Source organism: Rhincodon typus, chromosome 2 (assembly GCF_021869965.1).
Source record: "Rhincodon typus isolate 14 chromosome 2, sRhiTyp1.1, whole genome shotgun sequence".
Taxonomy (NCBI): domain Eukaryota; kingdom Metazoa; phylum Chordata; class Chondrichthyes; order Orectolobiformes; family Rhincodontidae; genus Rhincodon; species Rhincodon typus.
In genome coordinates this window covers 95,176,775-95,199,656 of record NC_063333.1, presented here as the reverse complement: position 1 = coordinate 95,199,656, position 22,882 = coordinate 95,176,775, and the positions used below count along the sequence as shown (strand labels likewise).

The window sequence follows — 22,882 nt, the reverse complement described above, 5'->3', positions numbered from 1 at the left end:
TGCTGCTTGGCCTGCTGTGTTCATCCAGCCCTGCACCTTGTTGTCTCAGCTTGTCTGACACATGGCTTTCTCATCAAACGCAAAAATTTACTGGCACTCTCATTTCTTTGCCTGTACCTGTAGTGATCATTACATAACAGCTTTTCTGTTATGTGAAAGGAGGATGTATATTTAGCATGTGGTTCCAAAGGTTGCGGGTGAAGAGGGCATTCTATAGTACAACTATATATGGGATGAAAATATTGCAATGCAATTTTTTTGGAGTGTTGTGAGCTTACTGTTCCAATCAAGGTTTAAAAGTTTACTTTAAAATGTGGAATATATCTTTCTGTTTCAAGAAGCATTTACCTTGAAGAGTATTATTCTTTTCAACATGTTTGATTTTTAGAAGATAGGAGATACAATTAAATAGGACCTGTTTTTCCTACTAAAATCAATAAGCTAATTAATAGGCATTTTGGCTTTTTCGTGCTGGAGTATGGTTGTGAATTCTTGATGCTTGTATTGCTCGCAACATTAGATTATTCATGCATGTGATTTCAAAACGTGCACTTTAAGCTTCTCTGTTACCCCACTGTACATAATGCAAGAAATAAAACAACAGTTTTCATTTTGTTCAATAGGTTTGAAATCTGAAGGGCTTTACAGGGTCTCTGGTTTTACTGAGCACATAGAAGATGTTAAAATGGCATTTGACAGAGGTGAGTGCAATGCTTTATCTTGTGGTTTTACCTATAAAGGAAACATATATTTCAAGTTATCAGTTTTGTAAGTTTTCATTTTGCCTTCACTTGTAAAGGCAACAGTGCAATAACAAGAAGATTCCATTTCATACTTGGGGAAGATTTTCTTTTCTATTTGTAGCAAGATCTTAAACACAAATTTGACAACTATTTTTATGGTTTGCACTGTACACACCAGTTCACATCTCCATTGTTGTTTATTTAGTTTTACATCTGTCGTGGAACTCCGTACACTATTCGACCACAGTTCAATTCCAGGGCGTCCTCACTTAACATCAGGGTTGTGTACCTGAAAATCACAACTTTAATTGAGCATTAATTCTCATAGAAAGTAGTTTTTGAGTGCTCTGTTCCACAGGAATCAAATTAAAATTGGATTTAGGCTTTGTAGGGCCTTTCTTGGCAAATGAGAATAGATAAAACATATCTGTACCCTCTAAATTGAGAAATGCTACAAGTAGCTTTATTCCTACATTGGTAAATGAAATGTCTGTCAAAATAAAATCAATTTGAAAATATAAAAGAAAAATATAACATTGAACTTACAATTGCTCCTGTGATGGGCTCGCCAAGAGTGGAACTGTGCTGGAGGCCTGTTTGCAGAGTGAGGGGTGTGTGGGTGGGTGTATGTTGGGTGGGGGGTGGGGTGGGGTGGTGTGGCTGTTGCTTTGGAGTTTGACAGGGTCTTTGGGATATTGTGTTCTATGCTGCCTGCTGAGGTTCCCCTTGCTCCTGTCTGCATTATAGTCACTGCTTATTGGGTCCGCAGAGCCCTATTCTGCTGGAGTCCACTGCAAATTGCTCAATGAGGCTGAACTTCTTTACTGGTTGCCAAGCTCCCTTCAGCTGCTCCTGACTGACAGGCTGTTGGTCATAGCTGGGCTCGCTGGCATTTCCTCTTCTCTATGGTACCGGGTAGTGTCGCAGAGTTGCTGCAGCACATCATGGCTAGCAGCTACTGAGAAAACCTGGGCAGGCTGCTGGATTTTGTTTGGTTAGGGTCATAGACGGTCTGATCCAGATGTAGTTAGGTGGCTTACCTGCATTTACCACCAGCAGTTGGCCACAGTCTAGCACAAGACTACTATTTCAACTAAAGCCTTGGGGGAGGGATAGGGGAATTTAATTGCTGTCTACTACAAGCTTCCCTTCACTGGTTAATTTTAGAGTAGAATCCTTTATTGGAGATATTGGATGAATTTGCATATGTACTAGATTACTTCTTACACATTTTCTGAAGAACTAAATTTTGCGCAGTTCTTGAACTGTCAATGAATTATTGTTAATGTACAGTTGCGCACACAGCAAGTTGCCACAGTAGCAAAATGATAATTACTAAGATAATCTGTTTTTGTGCTGTTTATTGAGGGGTAAATATTGGCCAGGACACTGCGGATAACTCCCCTGGTCTGCTTCAAAGTAATGCATTAGATATTTTACAGCCTCCTAAGAAGGTAGTTGAAGGCTCAGCTTAACAAAAGATGACACCTTCACAGGGTAGCACTCCCTCAGTACTACCCTGAAATATCAGCCATGGACTTTGAGCTCAGATTCTGGAGTGGTGAAATAGTTGTTGCCTCTTGAAGGCTGGTAAAGTGATCGTTCACGTGTTCAAACAAGGACGCAAAATTACTAATTATTTGCAGAGGAAACAAATCTCCGCCCATCACTAAGATTGTTTTGTTTATCTGTATGAAGATCTGAAGGAATGATAAGTAACTCATATTCTTTTTAAGGCAACTTGTGTAAGATTTGGGTAGTTTTCTTTATTGCGGTATGTTGTCTTTTTAGATGGTGACAAAGCTGACATCTCTGCCACTGCATATGCAGACATCAACATCATTGCCGGTGCACTTAAACTGTACTTTAGGGATTTGCCTATTCCTGTCATCACCTATGATTCATATCAAAAGTTCATTGAAGCAGCCAGTAAGTATCACGTGAATTTTAAGATCCTGTCCAATTGACATATGGAGCTGATGAATAATGGACAAGATACTGAGATAGGGATACTCTGTAATAATGCTAATTCCGTTATTGCATGCATTTTTAATTTTTAAAGCTATTTTGTCAAAAAAGGTAGCTGTGGACAAAGATCACTAGAGTGTTCTTCTGTATCTCACTAATTTTGTTACCTCACCTGCAGTGTGACATTTGGTTCCAGACATTTGATTCTGCGGTTAGATGCTCTGTGCCACCTCTCGTAGGTCCACCACAGGTGGGCGGCTAAGCCTAAACAGTGTGTTTTGACAGTCAATTCAAATGTCAAAGGGCATCACAGTTTACATTAGAACTAGGAGCAGGAGAAGGCAATTCAGCGCTTTGAGCCTGCTCCATCATTTAACACATCATGGCAGATCTCATCTCGGTCTCAACTCCACTTTCCTGCCCTCTCCCCATTATCCTTTAACCCTTAATTAAAAATCTGTCTATCTTCTCCTTAAATGTAGTCATTGTCATGGCTGCTACCGTACTCTGGGATAGTGAGTTCCACAGATGTACAACCATTGGAGGAGCAATTTCTCCTCCTGTCTGTTTTAAATTGCTCATCTTCTTTGCAACCTATTTTCCCAACTAATGTAATCTGCAAATTTGGCTATTGTACACCTATCTCTCCAACCAAGTCATTAATATAGATTGTAAATAGTTCAGGCCCGAGGACCGAACCCTATGACGTCCCTATTAGTTGCACCTTAGCAACCAGAAAACACCTACTTATCTCAGCACTCTGCTTTCTGTTGGGCAGCCATCCATCTATCCAAGCTAACATATTACTCCTAACGCTGTGTGATCTTTAGCCAGCTCCTGTGCTTACTGGAAATGCATAACAGGAAATCTAGTCATTTCTATTCCATCTCTAAAAATGTCATGCCTCAGGCTGTCAGACAGCCTGACAATAGATTTACATCTGCTGATTGAATATTGGTTATTGGAATGAGGTATCTGAGGGCACAGTGGCACCCTTTCACCTGTACCCCAGCAAGAAATTAGGCCTATCTAAGTTCTTAAGTAGTCAATTAACAGCTGTTTTAAGAACCCTATTTGCCTCACCACAATAATACACACCGCTGGAGAAACCAGAAGGAAGGCAGTCTATCAGGTTTCAATGTAGAGATAAAGATGGACAGGAAGGGACAGAGGTAACTTTCTTTTGGAGGGATATTGGGGTAGCGTATGCCCATCAGGAACACCCCAAAGGTGCCCTCCCTCTGTATTTCCCCTTGGCCTTTAAAGGCTGACCACCCATCCTTCCATTGGGAAATTTAATCTCTCTCCAACCACTGTGCCTTGATTTAAAGTCATGCATCCATGTTCTTATTTCCTAGAGACTCCAATCCCAGCAGATTAGCCAGCAGTAGCAAGGCTGGCAATTCTTGTCCCTGAAGGGTGGAAGTCCTAAATTAGTCTCATTTAGACCCCTCTAACATCCTATCACTGTGTGGCAGCAAAGCTAAATTCAGCGTGGTGTTCAACCTACTTTTCAACTGAGGGCAAGATGAATACCAGCTCCCAACATAAAATTCATCAATGTTTATTTTATGACTATTGTGTATTTGCTCTTAATTAGAAATCATTAACCCAGACGACAGACTGGAGGCCATCAATGATTCCTTAATGTTACTCCCTCCTGCACATTATGAGACACTGAGGCACTTGATGACTCATCTGAAAAGGTAACCTCGTTTTTATCCTTGAGGGATGATTTCTGCATTCAGCTGAAAAGAATTAACCATTTAATTTTAAAAAAGGGAAAGGGTTAATGCACCAAAATTATGCAAACTCCTTGGGTTAAAAAATCAACATTTAATCAAGTTCTTCAAACTTCATCTGACTGATCCACAATCTGCATTGATGTCTACACAACAGTTCAATGTTGCAGTAAATTACCAATCCTGCTAAATTGATGATTCACACAAAAAGAATTGAACTCAACGGTAATGGAAATCCCATTTTGCTTTGATCTTAACATTTGTCTATATTCTTTGTAAACATGTGAACTAATTCAGTACGGCAAATGTATATTTCACTTTAATACACAATATTCAATCCACACAACAAAGGCTTTAAGCAGCAGATGCCAGGTTTATCAAGTGCACAAATCTAGAATAATGGAAACCATAGGACTCTCTCCAAAAATCTTTGGTCAAATCAAAAGAAAATTTACTAGTAATTTTTTCTTCTCTTTGTTGTCATAGTTAAGCTTTAAAACAAATATCAGACGAAGCATGAGAGCATACATATTGTGTATGTCTTCATCTACAGTGACATGAATTACCATGACAATTACCATGAATTTTGCCTACAATCTAATGTGATAATTTGAAATTATATAGAATATTTCTTTGCTTTTAAGATGCATTACAAGAAAGTGTAAGGAGGCAATGCACCAACAATAGTCCCAAGCTATTGGTAATCCTATACAAAATGTCTGTTACATTATGCCAATACTTCTAACAAGCCATTTTAAAGCAATATTACAAGACTGACTGATATGATCAATATGTAAATTTACCTATAGCTCTTTGTTTCTTTGACCTTATGCTTGCTGGCCTACATTGGCTTCCAGTCCAACAATGCCTTGATTTTCAAATTTCCGTCCTTGCATACAAATCCCTCTTGGCTTCACCCCTCCCCATTATTCTATATTCTCCAACTACATAACCTCATAAGGGCACTGCTTTCCTCCAATTCTGGAATCATGTGCAGACCTGATTTTCTTCAGCTCTTGATTATGCCTGCCTGGGCTTTATGCTCTTGGATTTGCTCAGAACCTGCTTCATCTCTCTCTTCACCTTCAAGATGGACTTTAAAACTTATTTATTTGGCCAATCTTTTGATCACCTTAACTAATCACTTTGTGTGGCTCATTGTCAAATTTTGTCTGATATAATAGGTCCTTTAGAACATTTTTCTGCATTAAAGGACCTACATATGGTGTTGTACCTTTACTTATGGCAATTATTATTCTGCAATATTTGAATTCATTCCAGTTCTTTTTAATGATGAAAATCAAATCACATGCACAATTCCATGAAGTACTAATCACAATGAAAAATATGTTGATAGCTGTTTAATCAGTTCTAAATATTCTTCAAATCATGTTTCACAAATGTTGTCATAATATGTCACAAACCAGAAACTAACAGGAGACTATTTCAGCATTGCACATTGCTCTTGAAGTTAACCTGCAATGATGTATTAAATTTGCTCAAACCAGTTTAGTGACTGTCATCTGTTTTTTTTTCTGATTCCTTTGTTCTCCTTCATTACATTTGCGTCCCTTTGGTTTAAAATAATTTCTCTGGAGCTTTCATTGACCAAATATTTCAACAAAAAAAAATGCTTTTTATTTTAAAAAAATTATTGAACTTATTTTCATGAAATTATCCTCAATAATCAGAGGCACTATTTTAAGAAAATGTGAATTTCAAAATATTTTTATCTAAATTCTTACTTCATTTCATTTTTTATTCACGAGAGTAGTCATTAATTATTTCTGTAGGAAAGCAGGATAGCTTTTCACGACTATCACCATAGTTGTTACCAACCCTACTCTGAGGGTAGCCAACTAACCAGAACAAGCCTAGAGTTCCTTTTTTTTTATTCTGAGGGGAAAATGGAGAGAGATATAAATGTATTCCTGATGCATCTCAACGAGAATACTGAGAGAAACTCAGATGCTGTCGCCTTGCCCAGCAGCTGCAGGGTTGGCCTTGAAGGCCAGAGCTGGATTTTACAGTCCCCAAATAATTACTTAATTACTTGCCTAAGGCAATAAAACAGAAAATGCTGGAAATACTTAGCTGGTCAGGCAGCATCTATGGAGAGAAACTAAGATAGCATTTCAGGTCGATGAAGGAGTTCATCGTGAGTTATATTAAGTATTTCCACGACTTCCTGTTTTAACTTAAGCTTTCTAGTATCTGTGTTATTTTATTTTGTTGTAGTTGCCCAAGACCAGGACTTCTGTCTGCATCAGGCAATTCCTTCCACCCCCAAGAGCTACTGGTCAGTTAGACAGCTGGCAGCTCCTCAGTCCCAAGAATGCTACTGAGATCAGTGGCCACTGCAGGGTCTGTAGTAAACTCGTGACTAGAAGCAGCACCGTAGCACTAGGTAAGTGGGATGGGCATGTCAGAAGAGTCAGGTAGTCAGCAGGAGTAAGGACTAATGGCTCACTCAGTGTCAGAGGAGCCATTTGGGATTAAGCAAGCATGGACAACCTGTAACATTGAAAGACCCTTAGTGGAGCAAAGGCTGCCCAAACAGGAGGAAATCCCCCTGTTAAAGTATATGTGGTGACCTCACTGATTGGCAAGGGCCCTCCCTCCTCAACACCAGTCAAATGTCAACAGTGGCTGGAGAAGGCCCTTAAGAGGCCAGCTAAGTTTTTCAGTTGGCTTTACAGCAGACAAGCCACCCAAAACATCTCCTTTGCTGCTAGTAAAATTCCAATGGGGACAACAACCAATACACTCTCCTGCCTTCCCACTTAACTTTACACCACTATACTTACTACCAATCTACCCACAAAGGGGACATAAAATTCTAGCCAGTGTTGATGATTGAATTCTTAGGTGTCCAACCCACAACTATCTAGTTATGATGTCAACTTCACCTGACGAAGAGGCAGCACTCTGAAAGCTTGTGATTTCAAATAAACCTGTTGGACCTGTAACTTAAGAAGTAGAATCAATGGTTCCAGCACTCTAAGCTTACTAAACTAAAAGCAGTTAATGCATTAACCTGAAAATCAGTTGTATAACTGAACACCTATGACTGTATGAAACAACTATTCTTTGTGCTGTAACACATTTTGTTGGTCCATATTGCCGAGCAATCAGATTCACCCACAATAATAATTATGTATTTATGATTTGCATCTTTTATCTTTAGTGCCATGCACATCCATGTGCATATGACCTTTTGCCTTTTGACATTTAGCATGTATCATAAATTTTTTTTTAGAAACTGAGCTACTAACATGCATATTTTGATGACTTGTATCAATTGATGATTTGCTTGTTGAGTACAACTAGTTTGAATGATTATCCATGCCTTAACCCTTTTCCCTTCTGGCATTTGTTTAATAGCATTCACTAAAAAAAAGCTGCAGTGAGTGTGTTGTGCTATTATGTGCTGCCAGTATGTTTGATTGTCCTATATCTTAGAGAAAATCACATGCTATGTGATTCATCATAGTTGTGACAATAAACACTTCTGTTCAGTATATAAACTGATAATCACGGCTGGTCAAATAATTTTTTTTACCATATTTAATCGATATGTGCAATTGTGTGAAAAACTTACCAACTTAGTAAACTTCTAATTAATACAGTAGCTAAAAAGCAAACTTTTTCTGCCCTCAAACAACATTTTAGGACTTCCCACTAAAAAGTGTAATGGAGCTGGCAAAAAATCAAGTCAATATTTATTGTATTGCCTGTTCTTTGTTTTGGTCATAATCCTATACTATTATTTTATTGCTAATCTCACACCTTCTGACCTCATACGAGGCCTGAACTGGAAACTGTATAATTTTATTACTAACTGCTGAAATATTGATTGAAAAGAAGAGATTTTAGAAATCTGTGAAATAAGGTTAATTTGGTGTTCTGTCACAATTATAAATTTTCTAGGTTTTTCACTGAATTTGTATTTGTTGATATATTGATAAATCCACTGCTACTTTTAAAACAAGATGAGAGCCTTAGTTTAGGCTTATGAAAGTTTCCACTTTACCTGAATCAATACAAATATACAACAAAGCATAGACGTTGAAAAGTATTGGAGTGTTGTATAATCATAAATATATCTAACAGATTAATCCCATTCTTTATAGGGTAACTATGTTTGGAAAGGACAACTTGATGAATGCTGAAAACCTTGGAATTGTGTTCGGGCCTACATTAATGCGACCCCCTGAACAGAATACACTGGCAACTTTGAATGATATGCGATACCAGAGACTGATTGTTCAACTCTTGATTGAAAATGAGGATGTATTGTTCTGAGAGAAGAAAACAATATGAAGTAACACCAACATTGTAGTTGCTGTTTGTGACTGAGCTGCAAATGGCACTGGTGCTACTATCTCCTTGCACGATTGGCTATGTAAGCTTAAGAAGTCTGATGCTGCAGATGAGTACTAAAACATTTCCTGTAGCCTGCTTGTTAGGCAGTACATGTTTAATTAAGAGTTGAGGTTGGGAAAGATTATCTTAATATTCCATATGTTTTCCCACAAAAATAGTTTTTGCTGTATAACATAACTCTTATGAGTAAAACTGGTGTGTGACTACCACAAGCTACATCTTGCTTTTTAAAATCTAAGGCAAATATCCTCATTTGGTAAAGCCAATAATCAGATTTCCACTCGAAAGTTAGCTTGGTGCAGAATGAGTTTTTTTTTAAAGTTATAATTATATTATTTACCTGTTTTGTTTCTGAATTACATCACAGAATTTTGAATTGCACTAAGTGTCTATACATTAGCATATCAATTAATTTTTACCTATACATTTTCAAAAAAATCATTACCCATTAACTTGAATAGAAATTTGTGCTACATATAACAAATTATCAGTATACTAGAAATGATCAATTTTGCATTACTTATAGGAAATAATGCCGGTCACACGCAGCAGTAAAAAGATGATATTCAAACAGTAATTTTTTAATTATCATTGTACACTTCTGCCCTTTTCTGCCCAAAGCTTCCCCATTGTATTTACATTCAGCTCACAATGAGAACTGAATTAATTTTCACATTGCTGTATTTATGACTGCCAGAGTAATGAATGGAAGGCATTTAATTTGTATATATGTATAAAGCTGTGTTTAGTTATCATTTTGGTAATGATAGAAGAACGTTGCCAAATTAAGAAGGAAGGATCTTCTGTATTTCTTCCATTTTATTTTGCCTTGTGAACATTAGCTATATTCCTGGTTATTACAGGCCATGTGGGCTGCATTTCAAAACTGTTGAACTTCATACTTTCTTTGCAAGTTTCTTTCATACATCATTTTGGTTAGAGAAAACTTATCAATCCTTTCATGTTTTGCAGTGGCATATTAGTAGTTTTCTGTGGTTCCCTTGGTGGTGTTAACTCATCCCTTTCAAACAAATATATTTCAAGTAAATTGAAGATGTTTTAAGAAGTGTTCTGTGATATGATTTTGATAGTTTTCAAACGCAAATATATGTTTTAACTAAATCAAATGCTGCAAATGTTTAAAAGATAACTTTTAAATTCTTTTGAGATGTAAATTTACATTGTTTAGTGAACTGAGCATAGTCACTGGTACCTCTGTTTAAAATATTTTGCTTCAGAAGCTTTTGGCTATTTTATTTCTCATCAATGAATGTGTAAAATGATGCCAGATTTACTTGTAAATTAAGCAATGTACTGTGAAAAATTTATTAAATGTACTATTAAATTTAAATCGAACAAGTTACTGACTTTTATCAATAAATGACAGAGAAAGATTTGATCTTTAGTGAAATTTTCTAATGTCATGCCAATTGATTAAGATACAACTTTTACATGAAGATAAACATTTTGTTGCAATATTCAATGCTCAGCTGTACATTTTGTTTTGCCACTTCAGAAACAGTGTACACATAGCCTGATACCTCAGCACAGTGTGTCTGCTACACTGTAGGTATTACTGCCTTTTCGTTGAGTCATGAAAACTGAAATCCTATCTGCCACTCTGAGTGCCATAGTTACGATGTTTAGAAGACACTTAGGTAAGTACGTGAATAGGCAAGGTTTGGAGGGATATGGGCCAAGAGCAGGTAGGTGGGATTAGTTTAGTTTGGGGTTATGTTCGGCATGGACTGATTGGACCGTTTGTCTATTTCCATACTGTATGACTCTTATGACTATTCAAAACAAAACAGGACAGTTCTTCAGTGTTCTCGTTAATATTAACCCAAAGTGCTGGAGAAACTCGGCAGGCCTTTCAGAAGCTGTGTAGACAGAACCAGATGATGTTTAAAGACGAATGACTTTTTTTTAAACCAATGAGAGGTCAAGAAGGGCATTTGGAACAGAAATGCAAGTCAGGGAAATATTAAAGGGAACGAAGAAAAGACAAAGGAGTGTAATATTATAGAGAAAACATGGAATAGATCCAGAGTAAGTGATAACAAAGATGAGTTCCAACTGAAAGCAAAGTCGTGAAAAACAAGATACAGACATTAGGGAGTTGGTGGGGGGGTGCGGTGTAGGGTGGTAGACACACTGCTTCCTATCTCCCTCTAGACTGCGACTACAGTGCTGAACATCAAGCCATTGTTTCAACTGTCACTGACATCACCTCCTCTGAAGATCTTCCCTCCACAGCTTTCCACTTTACACAGCCCACTTCTACCTTCTTCCCAAACTCCACAAACAGGGCTGCCCTTGCAGACCCATAGTTTCAACCTGTTCCTGCCCTACTGAACTTATTTTATTTTTCCCTATCTTGACTCTCTTTTTCTCCCTTTGTTTACTGTCTTCCCAACTACATTCATAATTCTTCTGACGGTTTATGTTAGTTTAACAATTTCCAGTTTTCTGGCTGTAACCACCACCTCTTCACTACACATCTATAGCTTAATTCCCCACAGCACAGCCTGAGTGTCTTCACTTCTTTGAGACCTGAGCAGTCCCATCACCACCACCCTCCTCTGCTTGACCCTGTTCATTCTTACTGAATAATTTCTCCTTCAACTGTCTCACTTTCCATATTTAAAAAAAAAATGTGATTATGGGCCCTAGTTATGCCTTCCCTTTTGTGGAGTGTGTGAAACAGTCCTTCTCACAACTGTTTCTCCAGTACATCGGTGACTATTATTACTGCCTCCTGCTCTCATTTGGAATTAGAAGAATTTGTTTAGGATAGATTGAAGAGATCCCTCTTTTCAGCAAATGAAGGCTATCTGGTATGTAGTTGAAGACACTTGATATATTGTGAAGGCCCAAGGATAAGTGAGAGCGGGATCTAATAACAATGATGGGATTATGTAAAACTGTCCATGCACTTAGCACAGTCACATGGTTAACCTGATTGGACATGAATATAATCAATTAATAATGATTGGTTTGTAACAGCCAAAGGCAGTCTAAAAGCAAATTCATTAAAAAAAAGTGGACGTGTCCCATTGTTCAGTGGATACGTCTCTGGACTGCCAAAGGTTTCCTCTCCATGAGTGTAGAACAAACTCTTTGATGCTGGAAGTGGACCTAAGTGTTCAGTGATTCATTTTTGCATTCCGCCCAAACACCATCACTAACTTTCTACTTTCAAATTTAACTTCAGGATTGGAAAAGATCTTCCAATAAAGAATGATGTGGAGGTGCTGATGTTGAATTGGGGCAGATAAGGTCAGAAGCCACACAACACCAGGTTATAGTCCAACAGGTTTATTTGAAATAACAAGCTCTCAGAGTGCTGCTCCTTCATCAGGTGAAGTGAAGAGAAGCACACAGGCACAGAATTTATAGGCAGAGAAATCAAAAGATCATACAAATGGTGTGAGTGCAGTGTCAACAGGCTGAATAACAAGTCTCTGTAGGTGATCAAAAGTGTCAGATGGTTTGAGTAAAGTGTCAATAGCTGAATAACAAACGAAGCGATGACCTACTATCTGATTAAATAAGGCAGAGAGATAATTACAAAAAGTTAAAAATAAGGTGGTGCTGGAGACAAACCAAATGGCTGGAATAACATGATAGGTATAAGAGTCACACACCAAGGGTCTCACCAATGTAACAAGTAATCCAAAACTGTACAAATTAATTAAAGTAGAGAGATCATAACAAGTTATCAAGGTGTCAAACAGGACAGTAAGGAAGATTTTACAAATACAGAACAGTATGGTGGGATTACATGTAGGGCGACATGACCCCAAGATCACAGTTCAGGCTGTCTTCAGAGATGCTGAACTTGGCTATCAGTTTCTGTTCGGCAATTCTACGTTGTTGTGTATCTTGGAGGATGCTTACCTGAAAGTTGGAGGCTGAATGTCCTTGACTGTTGAAGTCTTCCCCCACTAGGAGGGAACACTCCTGCCTGATGATTGTCGCACGGTGTCCATTGTCATAGCGTCTGCATTGTCTCACCAGTATACTATGCCCCGGGACATCCTTGCCTGCAGCGTATGAGGTAGACAACATTTTCTGAGTCACGTAAGTACTTACTCTGTATGTGGTGGGTGGTGTTCCCACATGTGATGCTAGTATCCATGTCAATAGTCTGGTATGTCTTGCAGATGTTGCCATGGCAGGATTGTGTGGTATTGTGGTCAATGTTGTCCTGAAGGCTGGGTAGTTTGCTGCGAACGATGGTCTGTTTAAAGGTGTGGCAATTGTTTGAAGGTGAGAAGTGGGATGACCCTGGCGAGATGTTTGTCATCATCGATGACATGTTGAAGGTTGCAAAGAACATGACATTGTTTCTTCACTCTGGGGAAGTACTGGACAATGAAGGGTATTCTATACGTCATAGCCTGTGTCTGTTTTCTGAGGAGGTCATTGCGGTTTCTCACTGTGACATGTCAGAACTGGTGATTGATGAGTTGAGCATCACTTCCTGCTCTTATGAGGGCATCTTTCAGCATCTTTAGGTGACTGTTGTGTTCCTCCTTGTCTGAGCAAATCCTGTGTATACGCAGGGCTTGTCAGTAGGGGATGGCTTCTTTAACATATTTCGGATGGAAGCTGGAGAAGTGCAGCATCATGAGATTATCCGTGGGCTTGTGGTAGAGTGAAGTACTAAGGTGTCTGTCCTTGATGGAGATACGTGGGTCCAAGAATGAGACTGATTCTGAAGAGTAGTCCATGGTAAGTCTGACAATGGGATGAAACTTTTGATATCGTTGTGTGGTCATTTCAGTGATTCCTCGCTGTGAGTCCAAACGAACAAAATGTTGATGTGTCTGGTGTATAGCGTTGGTTGAAGATTCTGTACAGAAAAGAAGTCTTGCTCAAAATTGTGCCATTGGCATACAGGGGTTCTACTGTGGTCCCCATGGCTGTTCCATGTGTCTCGATGAACAGCTTGATGTCAAAGGTGAAGATGTTGTGGTCGAGGATGAAGCAGATGAAATGTAGGATGGCACCTGGAAATTGGCAGTTGTTGGTGTTGAGTACTGTTATAGAGAAGAGTTTGAAACCCTCTGATAATAAACCAAAACAGAGGGGCTGAAACACAGGGCGAGAAACCGAGTGCGAGAAACAGAGGGGCTGAAACCGAGTGCGAGAAACAGAGGGGCTAAACTGTTCTATGTTCTATGTAAACCAAACAATTTCCCCTTAACTGCTAACTATTCCCTACACGGAACTAAATTCTACTGGTATGCTGTCCATTAAACACAAGTCCTGCCTATATAAACCCAAGTATAAGAAAATAAATTAAAACTCAATCTCTCAAAGTCTATGCATCTTTCTTCTGCTGTTCTCAAGTCATAAACACCTTCATTCCGCTGATCTGGCTGTCAGGGATGTTTTCGCTGTGAAGTCTTCTGTGAGCACTCTTAGCTAGAAGCGCCGTAGTAGCTTTTATGGATAGATGGTGCTTTCTTAGAGAGCTTAGCGAATTCTTGTGAGAGCTAGATGTTTATTTCTCAGATGGTGGTTTGCTGTCACCCTGATTTTCAAAAATCCTCTCCTTATATACCTTGGATGACATATCAATTTTCTTACAATAGCATTGGTCCGAGTTTGTCAGATTTAAATTCAATTGGCTTTCGATCGCTAAGTGCTTGGTTTAAATATATTGGCTGATTCTAGCTAGTTGCCAAAACATCGAAACAAGCCTAAGGTTTCCAAACACACAACCAACTGATATATGTTTCCATTTCGGAACTGGCTGCACATCTTCAGCTACATACAAACACATTTTTTCCCCTGTATAAATCTCTAAGCTTTACCTCTTAAAGGAACCGTGCACTCTTCTCCCTTATCATGTTTTACAAACAAAATTCTAGTTTCCTACCTTCAAATTCACGATTACTGTACACAACTTCGTAACAGTACTGAGCCAATAAAGAAGAGACGGAAAAGGATCTTTTAGCTTTGGGTGATGGGGGTGAGATTGTGAGAGAAGTGGAGGGGGTGGGGGGTGGTGAGAGGGAGGAGATCCTTCACAACTCCAAAAAAAATCCTTTTGATAAATGGGACTAAACCATCCTTGTAACAAGTAAGATATCATTCAGCAAAAGAAAATTTCACATCTAATTCTGTAGAAAGCTTAAGAAACACAGTGGAGCCACCAGAGATCATGTTAAAAAGTTTGCATTAATCATCCAACAAAATGGCACTGCTACAGATGATTCATTAACACAGATTTCACAGAAGCACAAGAATGGCATGACCATTTGAGCCAATGCTGAATTGCAGATCATTTACCATTATAAATCCTGTCACAGCACCACCCCTAGGAGTAACTGGTATTGCAGGTAAGTATTGGTATAATGGATTTATTCTGAAACTTTCAATTCACTGAAATGCAAGGTTGCAATTAACTGATTTTAAAAAAAAAGGACGACTGGGCAAATCTTGATGGAGAAATAATGCTGCATGAAAAAGGCACACTGTAATTTACACAGCAATTGTCCAGCAAATGCAGGGATTAAAGAAACTCGGTTGATTTACATTGTTTTGTGGTGAAACAATCACATTACAAGCCCTATCTTTCTTATAGGGATGGTAGCAATCAAGGACATGAGTACTTTCTAACAACCTGAAAATTGTTATTGCAATGCCAGTCAGTCAATCTCTCTGGTGAAAATGAGAAATTTCAAACATTTTTCTTTATTTCATGAATCTTCAGACTTTTAAAAATTCATTGATTTTTACATTTCTTTTGCTTTCTGCCTTCCTTAAACCAATCAGTCTTTCCCACTTTTGTATTCCTTTACCTGTTTTGACTCTAATTTGCCCTCCATTTTTCTCTCTGTTTCTTTGTCAAACCTTAAATCTCTTTAGTTAAAGAGATACAGTGATGTTGGTGATTAAGGATTGGAGGATCCAGATGCCTTTTTGCACTCGCCATGTCATTATCAATTCTCACTTTCAGCAAAATAAGGCACAAAATATTTTAAATGTGTTCAGGAAAAATATGTTGAGGTATTTTGTTAAAGGATGCCATATTCCATTAAGTATGACTCATTATTTTGTTTCCAGCAGTATGACGCAGAATGATTACTCTTAAGATTTAAAGCAAGTGACATTTCCTATAGGAGAGTTAGAAGGCAATAAGGGATTTTATAGAAACATCAGTCTATCAGCCCATTTGATGCCTCAAATGCGCTTCCTATATCTTAGCAGAAGGAGAAACCTTAAGCATCTGCTAATCCCAGTTGCCCTTTAATGAGGAGGTAAAACAACTAACTGCCAAGTAAACTAGTACCTTATTACCTGATCTTCTGTACCATGCTTTTCCTGATACTATCTCACCATTTCTTTTTATTCAATGAATTGGAATTTCTTTCTTTCAATTCTTTTCCATGATATGAACTTTGTTGGCTAAGCTAGTATTTATTACTCAGCTCTAATTGTATTTCAGAAGCTAATGGAGTCTTCCCTAATTGAATTGCTGCAGTTCTTCTGGTATAGCTAGGCCTACACTGCTGTTAGGGAGGGAGTTCCAAGATTGTGATTTAGCAATGACCAAGGAACAGAAATATATTTCCAGGTTAGTATGGCATTTGACTTGGAAAGAAATGAACATAGTCATGGTCCCATGTACATGCAGCCCTTGTTCTTGTAGGTAGCATAGGCATGAGTGCTTAGTGCAGCACTTGAGTTTGGATTCCTGACCCAATTCCTCCTGCCTGCTCTGTTACCGCTGTTTCCTGGGATCACCAGTTGAAGGCCACTGTTAAGTTCACATCAATAACCCAGAAATCTCCAAATTATCTCAATGAAGGGAGAGGAATAAGAGTGACCAATTTTTCGGACCCAACTGCTTATCTGCTGAAAGCCTAATTCTCAATCAAGCCCTTCATTTACTAATTGTATAACTTTTAGAACCCTGATGCCCTTTTAATGTGCTATCTTTTGATACTAGAATAGAACCTGAATTTTCTTAGATAGTAGGCCTCTGCTTGCTGAAGAGAATCCCAATGCATGGGAGACATTGTGCATAAATAAGAACCCTTAAGCAACAAAACTGAACTAGCATCAACTGGAAGTCCAAACACAACTATTGGTATTATTTTTTCTATTTACTGTTTATCTTTGTTTTGCTTTACTTTCTCTGTAAGTGAAACCCTTTCAGCTGCATACAAAAGTTGTATTAAGGTGGCACAGTGTCAAGCATGGTTGCTATCTAAATGGATAGCCCTGTTTCAGTACTGAGCCATCACAATGCTTCCTTCCTCAGGAAGCATATAAGCATTGTATCCCTTTCAAGGCTATCAGCAGAATGATACCAGGGCTTAAAGGGTTAAATTATGAATATAAGTTGCATAAGGCCTAATTGATACATTTGCAATGATAAAGGGATTCAAGATACAGATAAATGATTTCTTCAGGTGGGAAATACAGTGCAAGGGATTGATCATAAAATCAGAGGTAGTTGCCTTAGGAATGAAATCAGGAAGCATTTATCCATTCAAAAGTAGTAGAATTTTCTCACCCTAAAAGCTGTGGATACTGTCTATTGAAGGTTGCTCAACTCTGATTGTTAGATTTTTTGTTTGGTGAGAGCGTCAAGGCATTTGGAACAAGTTGTGTTAAGATAAGATGATCCAGGATTCAAATGAATGGATGAGTCTGACTGGACAACTGCTGTTGCTCTGTTCTTCAATTCTGATTTTTTTTTGAAAAGTTTAGTAAGATAAAACCACATGATGTAGATGCAGAAGAAAGCCATGATGTCTGCCCTGCCATTCAACTAGAGCATGGCTGAATGTGAAATTCCTCAAATCCACTTTCCTGCCTTTTCCCCAAAACCCTTACTGATTAAAAAAAAACAAATCTCTCTCTCAACTTGGTATATGCTCAAGAACCCAACATCGGCAGCTCTCTGTAAGAAGGAATTCCACAGATTCACGATCCTCCAACAGAGCAATTGCTCCTCATCTTTACCTTAAATAGGTAACCCCTTACATGAATTATGCCCACTGGTTCTTGACTCTCCCACATTTGTGTCTTCCACAAATTTTTAAAGTTAAGACATTCACTTTCATCATTCAAATCATTAAAGCACAATTGGAAATAATTGTGGCCTAGCACTGGTCCTGTGGCACTCAACTACTTACAGATAGCCATCTTGAAAATGCACCCCCTTTATCCCAACTCTGTATCTTCTATTTGTTGGTCAGTCCTCTATCCATGCTAATATACTCTTGCAATGCCATAGACTATTATTACACCAGAAATCACACAACACCAGGTTATAGTCCAACAGGTTTATTTGAAACCACAAGCTTTCAGAGTTGCTTCTTCGTCAGGTGAAGTGGAGGGAAGTGCACAGGCACAGAATTTACAGGTGGAGAGATCATTGCAAGATAGTTCTAGGTAATTAAGAGTGTCAAAATAAAGAAGAAATGGTGAGTGGATTGTCGACAGGCTAAATAACAAATCTTTGCAGGTGATCAAAACTGTCAAGTGGTGTGACTAAAGTGTCAACAGCTGAATAGCAAGTGAAGGGATGACCTATGATCTGATTAGTTAAGGCAGAGAGATAATTAACGGAAAATCAAAAATAAGATGATGCTAGAGACAAACCAAATGGCTGGAATAACATGATAGGTATAACAGTCACATGATGAGTGTCCAATCAAAGTAACAAATAATCCAAATCTATATAAACTAATTAAGGTAGAGAGATCATAACTAGTTATCAAGGTGATGGTGTCAAAACAGCACTGTAAAGAAGATTTTACAAACAGAGTTTACAAACCTATTGGACTATTACCTCATGTCATGTGACTCCTGACTTTGTCTATCCCAGTCCAACACCAGCACCTCCACATCTTATTATGTAGCCTTCTGTGGTCTCTTACTGAACGCCTTTTGGAAATTAAATATATCTACCAGTTCCCCTTCATCTACCCTGTTGTTACTTCCTCCAAGAATTATAATTAATTTGTCAGGCATGATTTCCCTTCAGGAAGCCATGCTGCCCCTGCTTGATGATAGCTTGTTTTTACATGAAAGTTTAATGGAGTTTGTTTGCTTGCTCAAAACAACTGCATGACTAACACCAGCTAAACCTGTTTGATTATATTATCTATTTCTAAATGCTCTGGTTTTACAACTTTTACAATGGACTAATATTTTCCCCAATGACAGAATTTATGCTTACTGGCTTGTAGCTACATTTTTCATCTCCCTGTCTGGCAGTTAGCCAATTGTCTAGAACTTGTCCAAAATCTAAGGATTCTTTGGAAGATTAATACAAATGCACGCATCATCTGAACATTTACTTCATTTAGTACCTTGTGATAGAAACCATCAGGCCCAGGAGACCAATTAGCCTTTAATCTCATCTCTTTCCCTATTTGTCTTCATTTGTCTCAGGACAGTTATTGTATTTATTTACTCCCTACTTTAGCCCCTTGATTATTTTGCATTTTTGGAACACTATTAGTATCATCTACTGTGAAGACTGTTGTAAAGTATCTCTCCAACTCCTCTGCCAACTCCTGATTTCCCATTATTTCCCCAGCTTCACTCTCCATGTCCACTTTGGCTTCTCTTTTCCTTTTTATATATTTGAGAAGTTTTCACTGTCTATTTTACATTACTTGCTAGTTTACACACAGTCCTTTTTCTCCCTTTTTTTTCGTCATCTATTCTTGGATTTCCTTGTATCCCTTTCTTGGCTTTTAGTATTTTCCCAATCCCTTTCCTGATCCAAGATTGTAATCATACATTGAACAGAACAGTGAGACAGAATGAGGAGAGGATGAGAAGTTAAAAGTCAAAATGGCAGAAACAGAACAGTCCTGGCATTGTTTGCAGAAGTGAAAAACAAATTTGGTGTATGATCTAGGAAGGGAAAGAATGGACAAATTTAGACTGAGATAGAATGAGAATTCAAAAGAGGATGGAGAGTCTACCCTTATCATTACTCTGAAGTCTTGGCATCATAGAAACAGACTATTCAGTCCAACCAGTCCATGCTGAACATAATCCCAAATTTACCAATCCCATCTGCCTGCTCCTGGCCGATATCCCTCCAAACCCTTCCTATTCACCTGACACTCTCTGCAATGTGCATGCAGGTTTGCTCCTCTGTTTTCTTCTCACTATTCTATAGCCTGCAACATGTAGCCTGCAATACAACAGCTCCTCCAGTGTTTCTTGCAACATATAAAACAGATTCCCTTCTTGAATCCACAAGTGCAGTATGTTTAAATCAATTTTATTTTTCCCTCCAAATCATCTGTTTACTTTATCTCTCCTCTCTAATTCTTCATCCTAGTCAAGCATTTCCTGTCAATTTAGGTATCCTTTTCAAGAGGATACTTATCCTAACCTTGTCTAAGCACTACCTGTCCTTTAAAGCTCCTTACAACAGAACTGATTCCAATTCCCTATATATTTAAAGCCACGCTTCCTACATTGTTATTTTCAGCCACACATTAACTGTAATTATCTTACTGTTCCTATTTGTTATCACTGTCCATCCATCATCATTTGTTGCAATATGAGCCTATTGTGTTCTGTCTTACAGTTAGTATGCCAATGTACCTTTAACAGACGTCCTCATGGTGGGTGGCACGGTGGCTCAGTGGTTAGCGCTGCTGCCTCACAGCATCAGGGACCCAGGTTCAATCCCACCCTTGGGCGACTGTCTGTGTGGAGTTTGCACATTCTCCCTGTGTCTGTGTGGGTTTCATCTGGGTGCTCTGGTTTCCTCCCACAGTCCAAAGATGTGCAGGCTAGGTGGATTGGCCATGCAAAATTGCCTGTAGTGTTCAGGGATGTGTAGATTAGGTGGGTTATAGGGGGATGGGCCTGGGTAGGATGCTCTGTGGATTAGTGTGGACTTAAAAGGCCAAAGGGCCTGTTTCTGCACGGTAGGGGTTCTATGATTCTATGATGATATCATCACTATCACAGCATGTAGCTTGAGGGTCTAAAGATCACAGATTCCATCTTAAAGCAGATCAATTGAAGTAGAGTATGCTGATGGAAGCATGGTACTCTAGAACCAAATAGCTTAATGTTAGCTCAGACAATGAAATGGCTACGAATATAACATTTGTATATATTAGTAAGGTGAAATAAACAGCAATTGGATATTTCAATATCACATTCCCCACATCCCAGTTTATATTATGATGGATAATGTAAGGATTTTCGCCAGCGTTCCCTCTAATTTTCTTACTGGTTGTGTGGTTCTCTGAGGCCCATGCACTGCAGCAAATTCCAGAACTGGAAGTCAATGCTGCAATCAACATGCCAATGCCATTGCTCTGTGTGGAAATCAGAGTGTCTGCACATGCTTGCAGCCTTGCAACTTGGAGGGAATGTTAATTCTCGTATCAGGTAATGATAACTCTCCTGGAGGCAAAATGCACATCAGACCAAGATGTATGGCAACTCTCCTTCTTCTTAAAAAATGTTCTAGATTCATTTAATGTTGTCCCTTATCATGGAACCATGGGGGAAATCAACACTCACCCACAGAAACTGAGAGGGAGAAGATAGAATCAGAGGTAATGGTATGACAGCTGAATAAAGGCGGCTACAGAGGGATTAGGGAGGAGCTGGGCAGAATTGACTGGAAGAGAAGCCTAGCAGGAAAGACAGTGGAACAGCAATGGCAGGCATTTCTGGGAGTAATTCAGGAGACACAGCAAAAATTCATCCCTAGGAAAAAGAAGCATGCTACAGGGAGGATGAGGCAACCATGGCTGACTAAGGAAGTCAGGGATAGCATCAAACCAAAAGAGAAAGCATATAATGTGGCGAAGGGCAGTGGGAAACCAGAGGCCTGGGAAGCTTACAAAGACTAAATAAGGCAACAAAAAAAGAAATAAGGAGGGAGAAGATTAAATATGAGGGTAAGCTAGCCAGTAATATAAATGAAGACTGTAAGAGTTTCCTTAGATCTATAAAGTGCAAAAGAGAGGCAAAAATGAACATTGGACCACTGGAAAATGACAGTGAAGAGACAGTAGTGGGGAACAAAGAAATGGCTGAGGAACTAAATAATTACTTCGCATCAGTCTTTACTGCGGAAGACACAACTAATCTCCCAAAAATTCAAGAGAGTCAGGGGGCAGAGCTGAGTATGATGGCCATCACCAGGGAAAAGGTGCTAGTAAAACTGATTGGCCTGAAGGTGGATAAATCACCTGGACCAGATGGACTACACCCCAGAGTTCTAAAGGAGACAGCTGAAGAGATAGTGGAAGCATTAGTGGTGATCTTTCAGGAATTGCTAGAGTCAGGGAGGGTCCCAGAGGACTGGAAAATTACTAATGTGATATTCCTGTTTAAAAAGGGAGTAAGGCAAAAGACAGAAAATTACAGGCCAATTAGCCTAATCTCGGTCGTGGGTAAGATTTTGGAGTTCATTGTAAAGGATGAGATTTCTGAATATTTGGAAGTGTATGGTAAAATAGGGCAAAGTCAGCATGGTTTCATCAAGGGGAGGTCATGCCTGACAAATTTGCTGGAATTCTTTGAGGAAGTAACGAGCAGGGTAGACCAAGGAGAGCCAATGGATGTTATCTACCTGGACTTCAAGAAGGCCTTTGACAAGGTGCCGCACAGGAGGCTGCTGAGTAAGATAAGGGCCCATGGTGATAGAGGCAAGGTGCTAGCATGGATAGAAGATTGGCTGTCTGACAGAAAGCAGAGAGTAGGGTTAAAAGGGTCTTTCTCAGGTTGGCAGCCGGTGAGAAGTGGTGTTCCACAAGGGTCAGTGTTGGGACCACAACTTTTCACTTTATACATTAATGATCTAGATGAAGGAACTGTGGACATTCTAGCTAAGTTTGTAGACAATACAAAGATAGGTGAGGGACAATCCCCTCTGAACTAAAGTGGCAAAAATCCAAGAGTTCATGGTAAAAACATAGAGCATCCTTACAATCTCTACCACAAAGCCTGATAGGAAATTAGCCTGGAGCCAGACCAGTCTATATCACAAGGAAATCATCCATTAATATTCTGGATGTG

The 22,882-nt window shown here is 38.9% G+C and overlaps 1 protein-coding gene across 3 annotated transcripts in view; it reads left to right on the top strand.

The window, feature by feature from the left end:
* Positions 1 to 10,190, top strand: part of chn2 (chimerin 2) — a 346,878-nt gene extending 336,688 nt beyond the window's left edge. For all 3 annotated transcript variants that reach the window (XM_048616382.1, XM_048616390.1, XM_020510415.2), the window contains 4 exons: positions 624 to 701; positions 2,535 to 2,672; positions 4,312 to 4,417; positions 8,587 to 10,190. In XM_048616382.1, coding sequence (XP_048472339.1) covers positions 624 to 701; positions 2,535 to 2,672; positions 4,312 to 4,417; positions 8,587 to 8,758 — 494 coding nt within the window. In that variant the 3' untranslated portion in view covers positions 8,759 to 10,190. The remainder of the gene's footprint in view (positions 1 to 623; positions 702 to 2,534; positions 2,673 to 4,311; positions 4,418 to 8,586) is intronic.
* Positions 10,191 to 22,882: the final 12,692 nt, after the last annotated feature.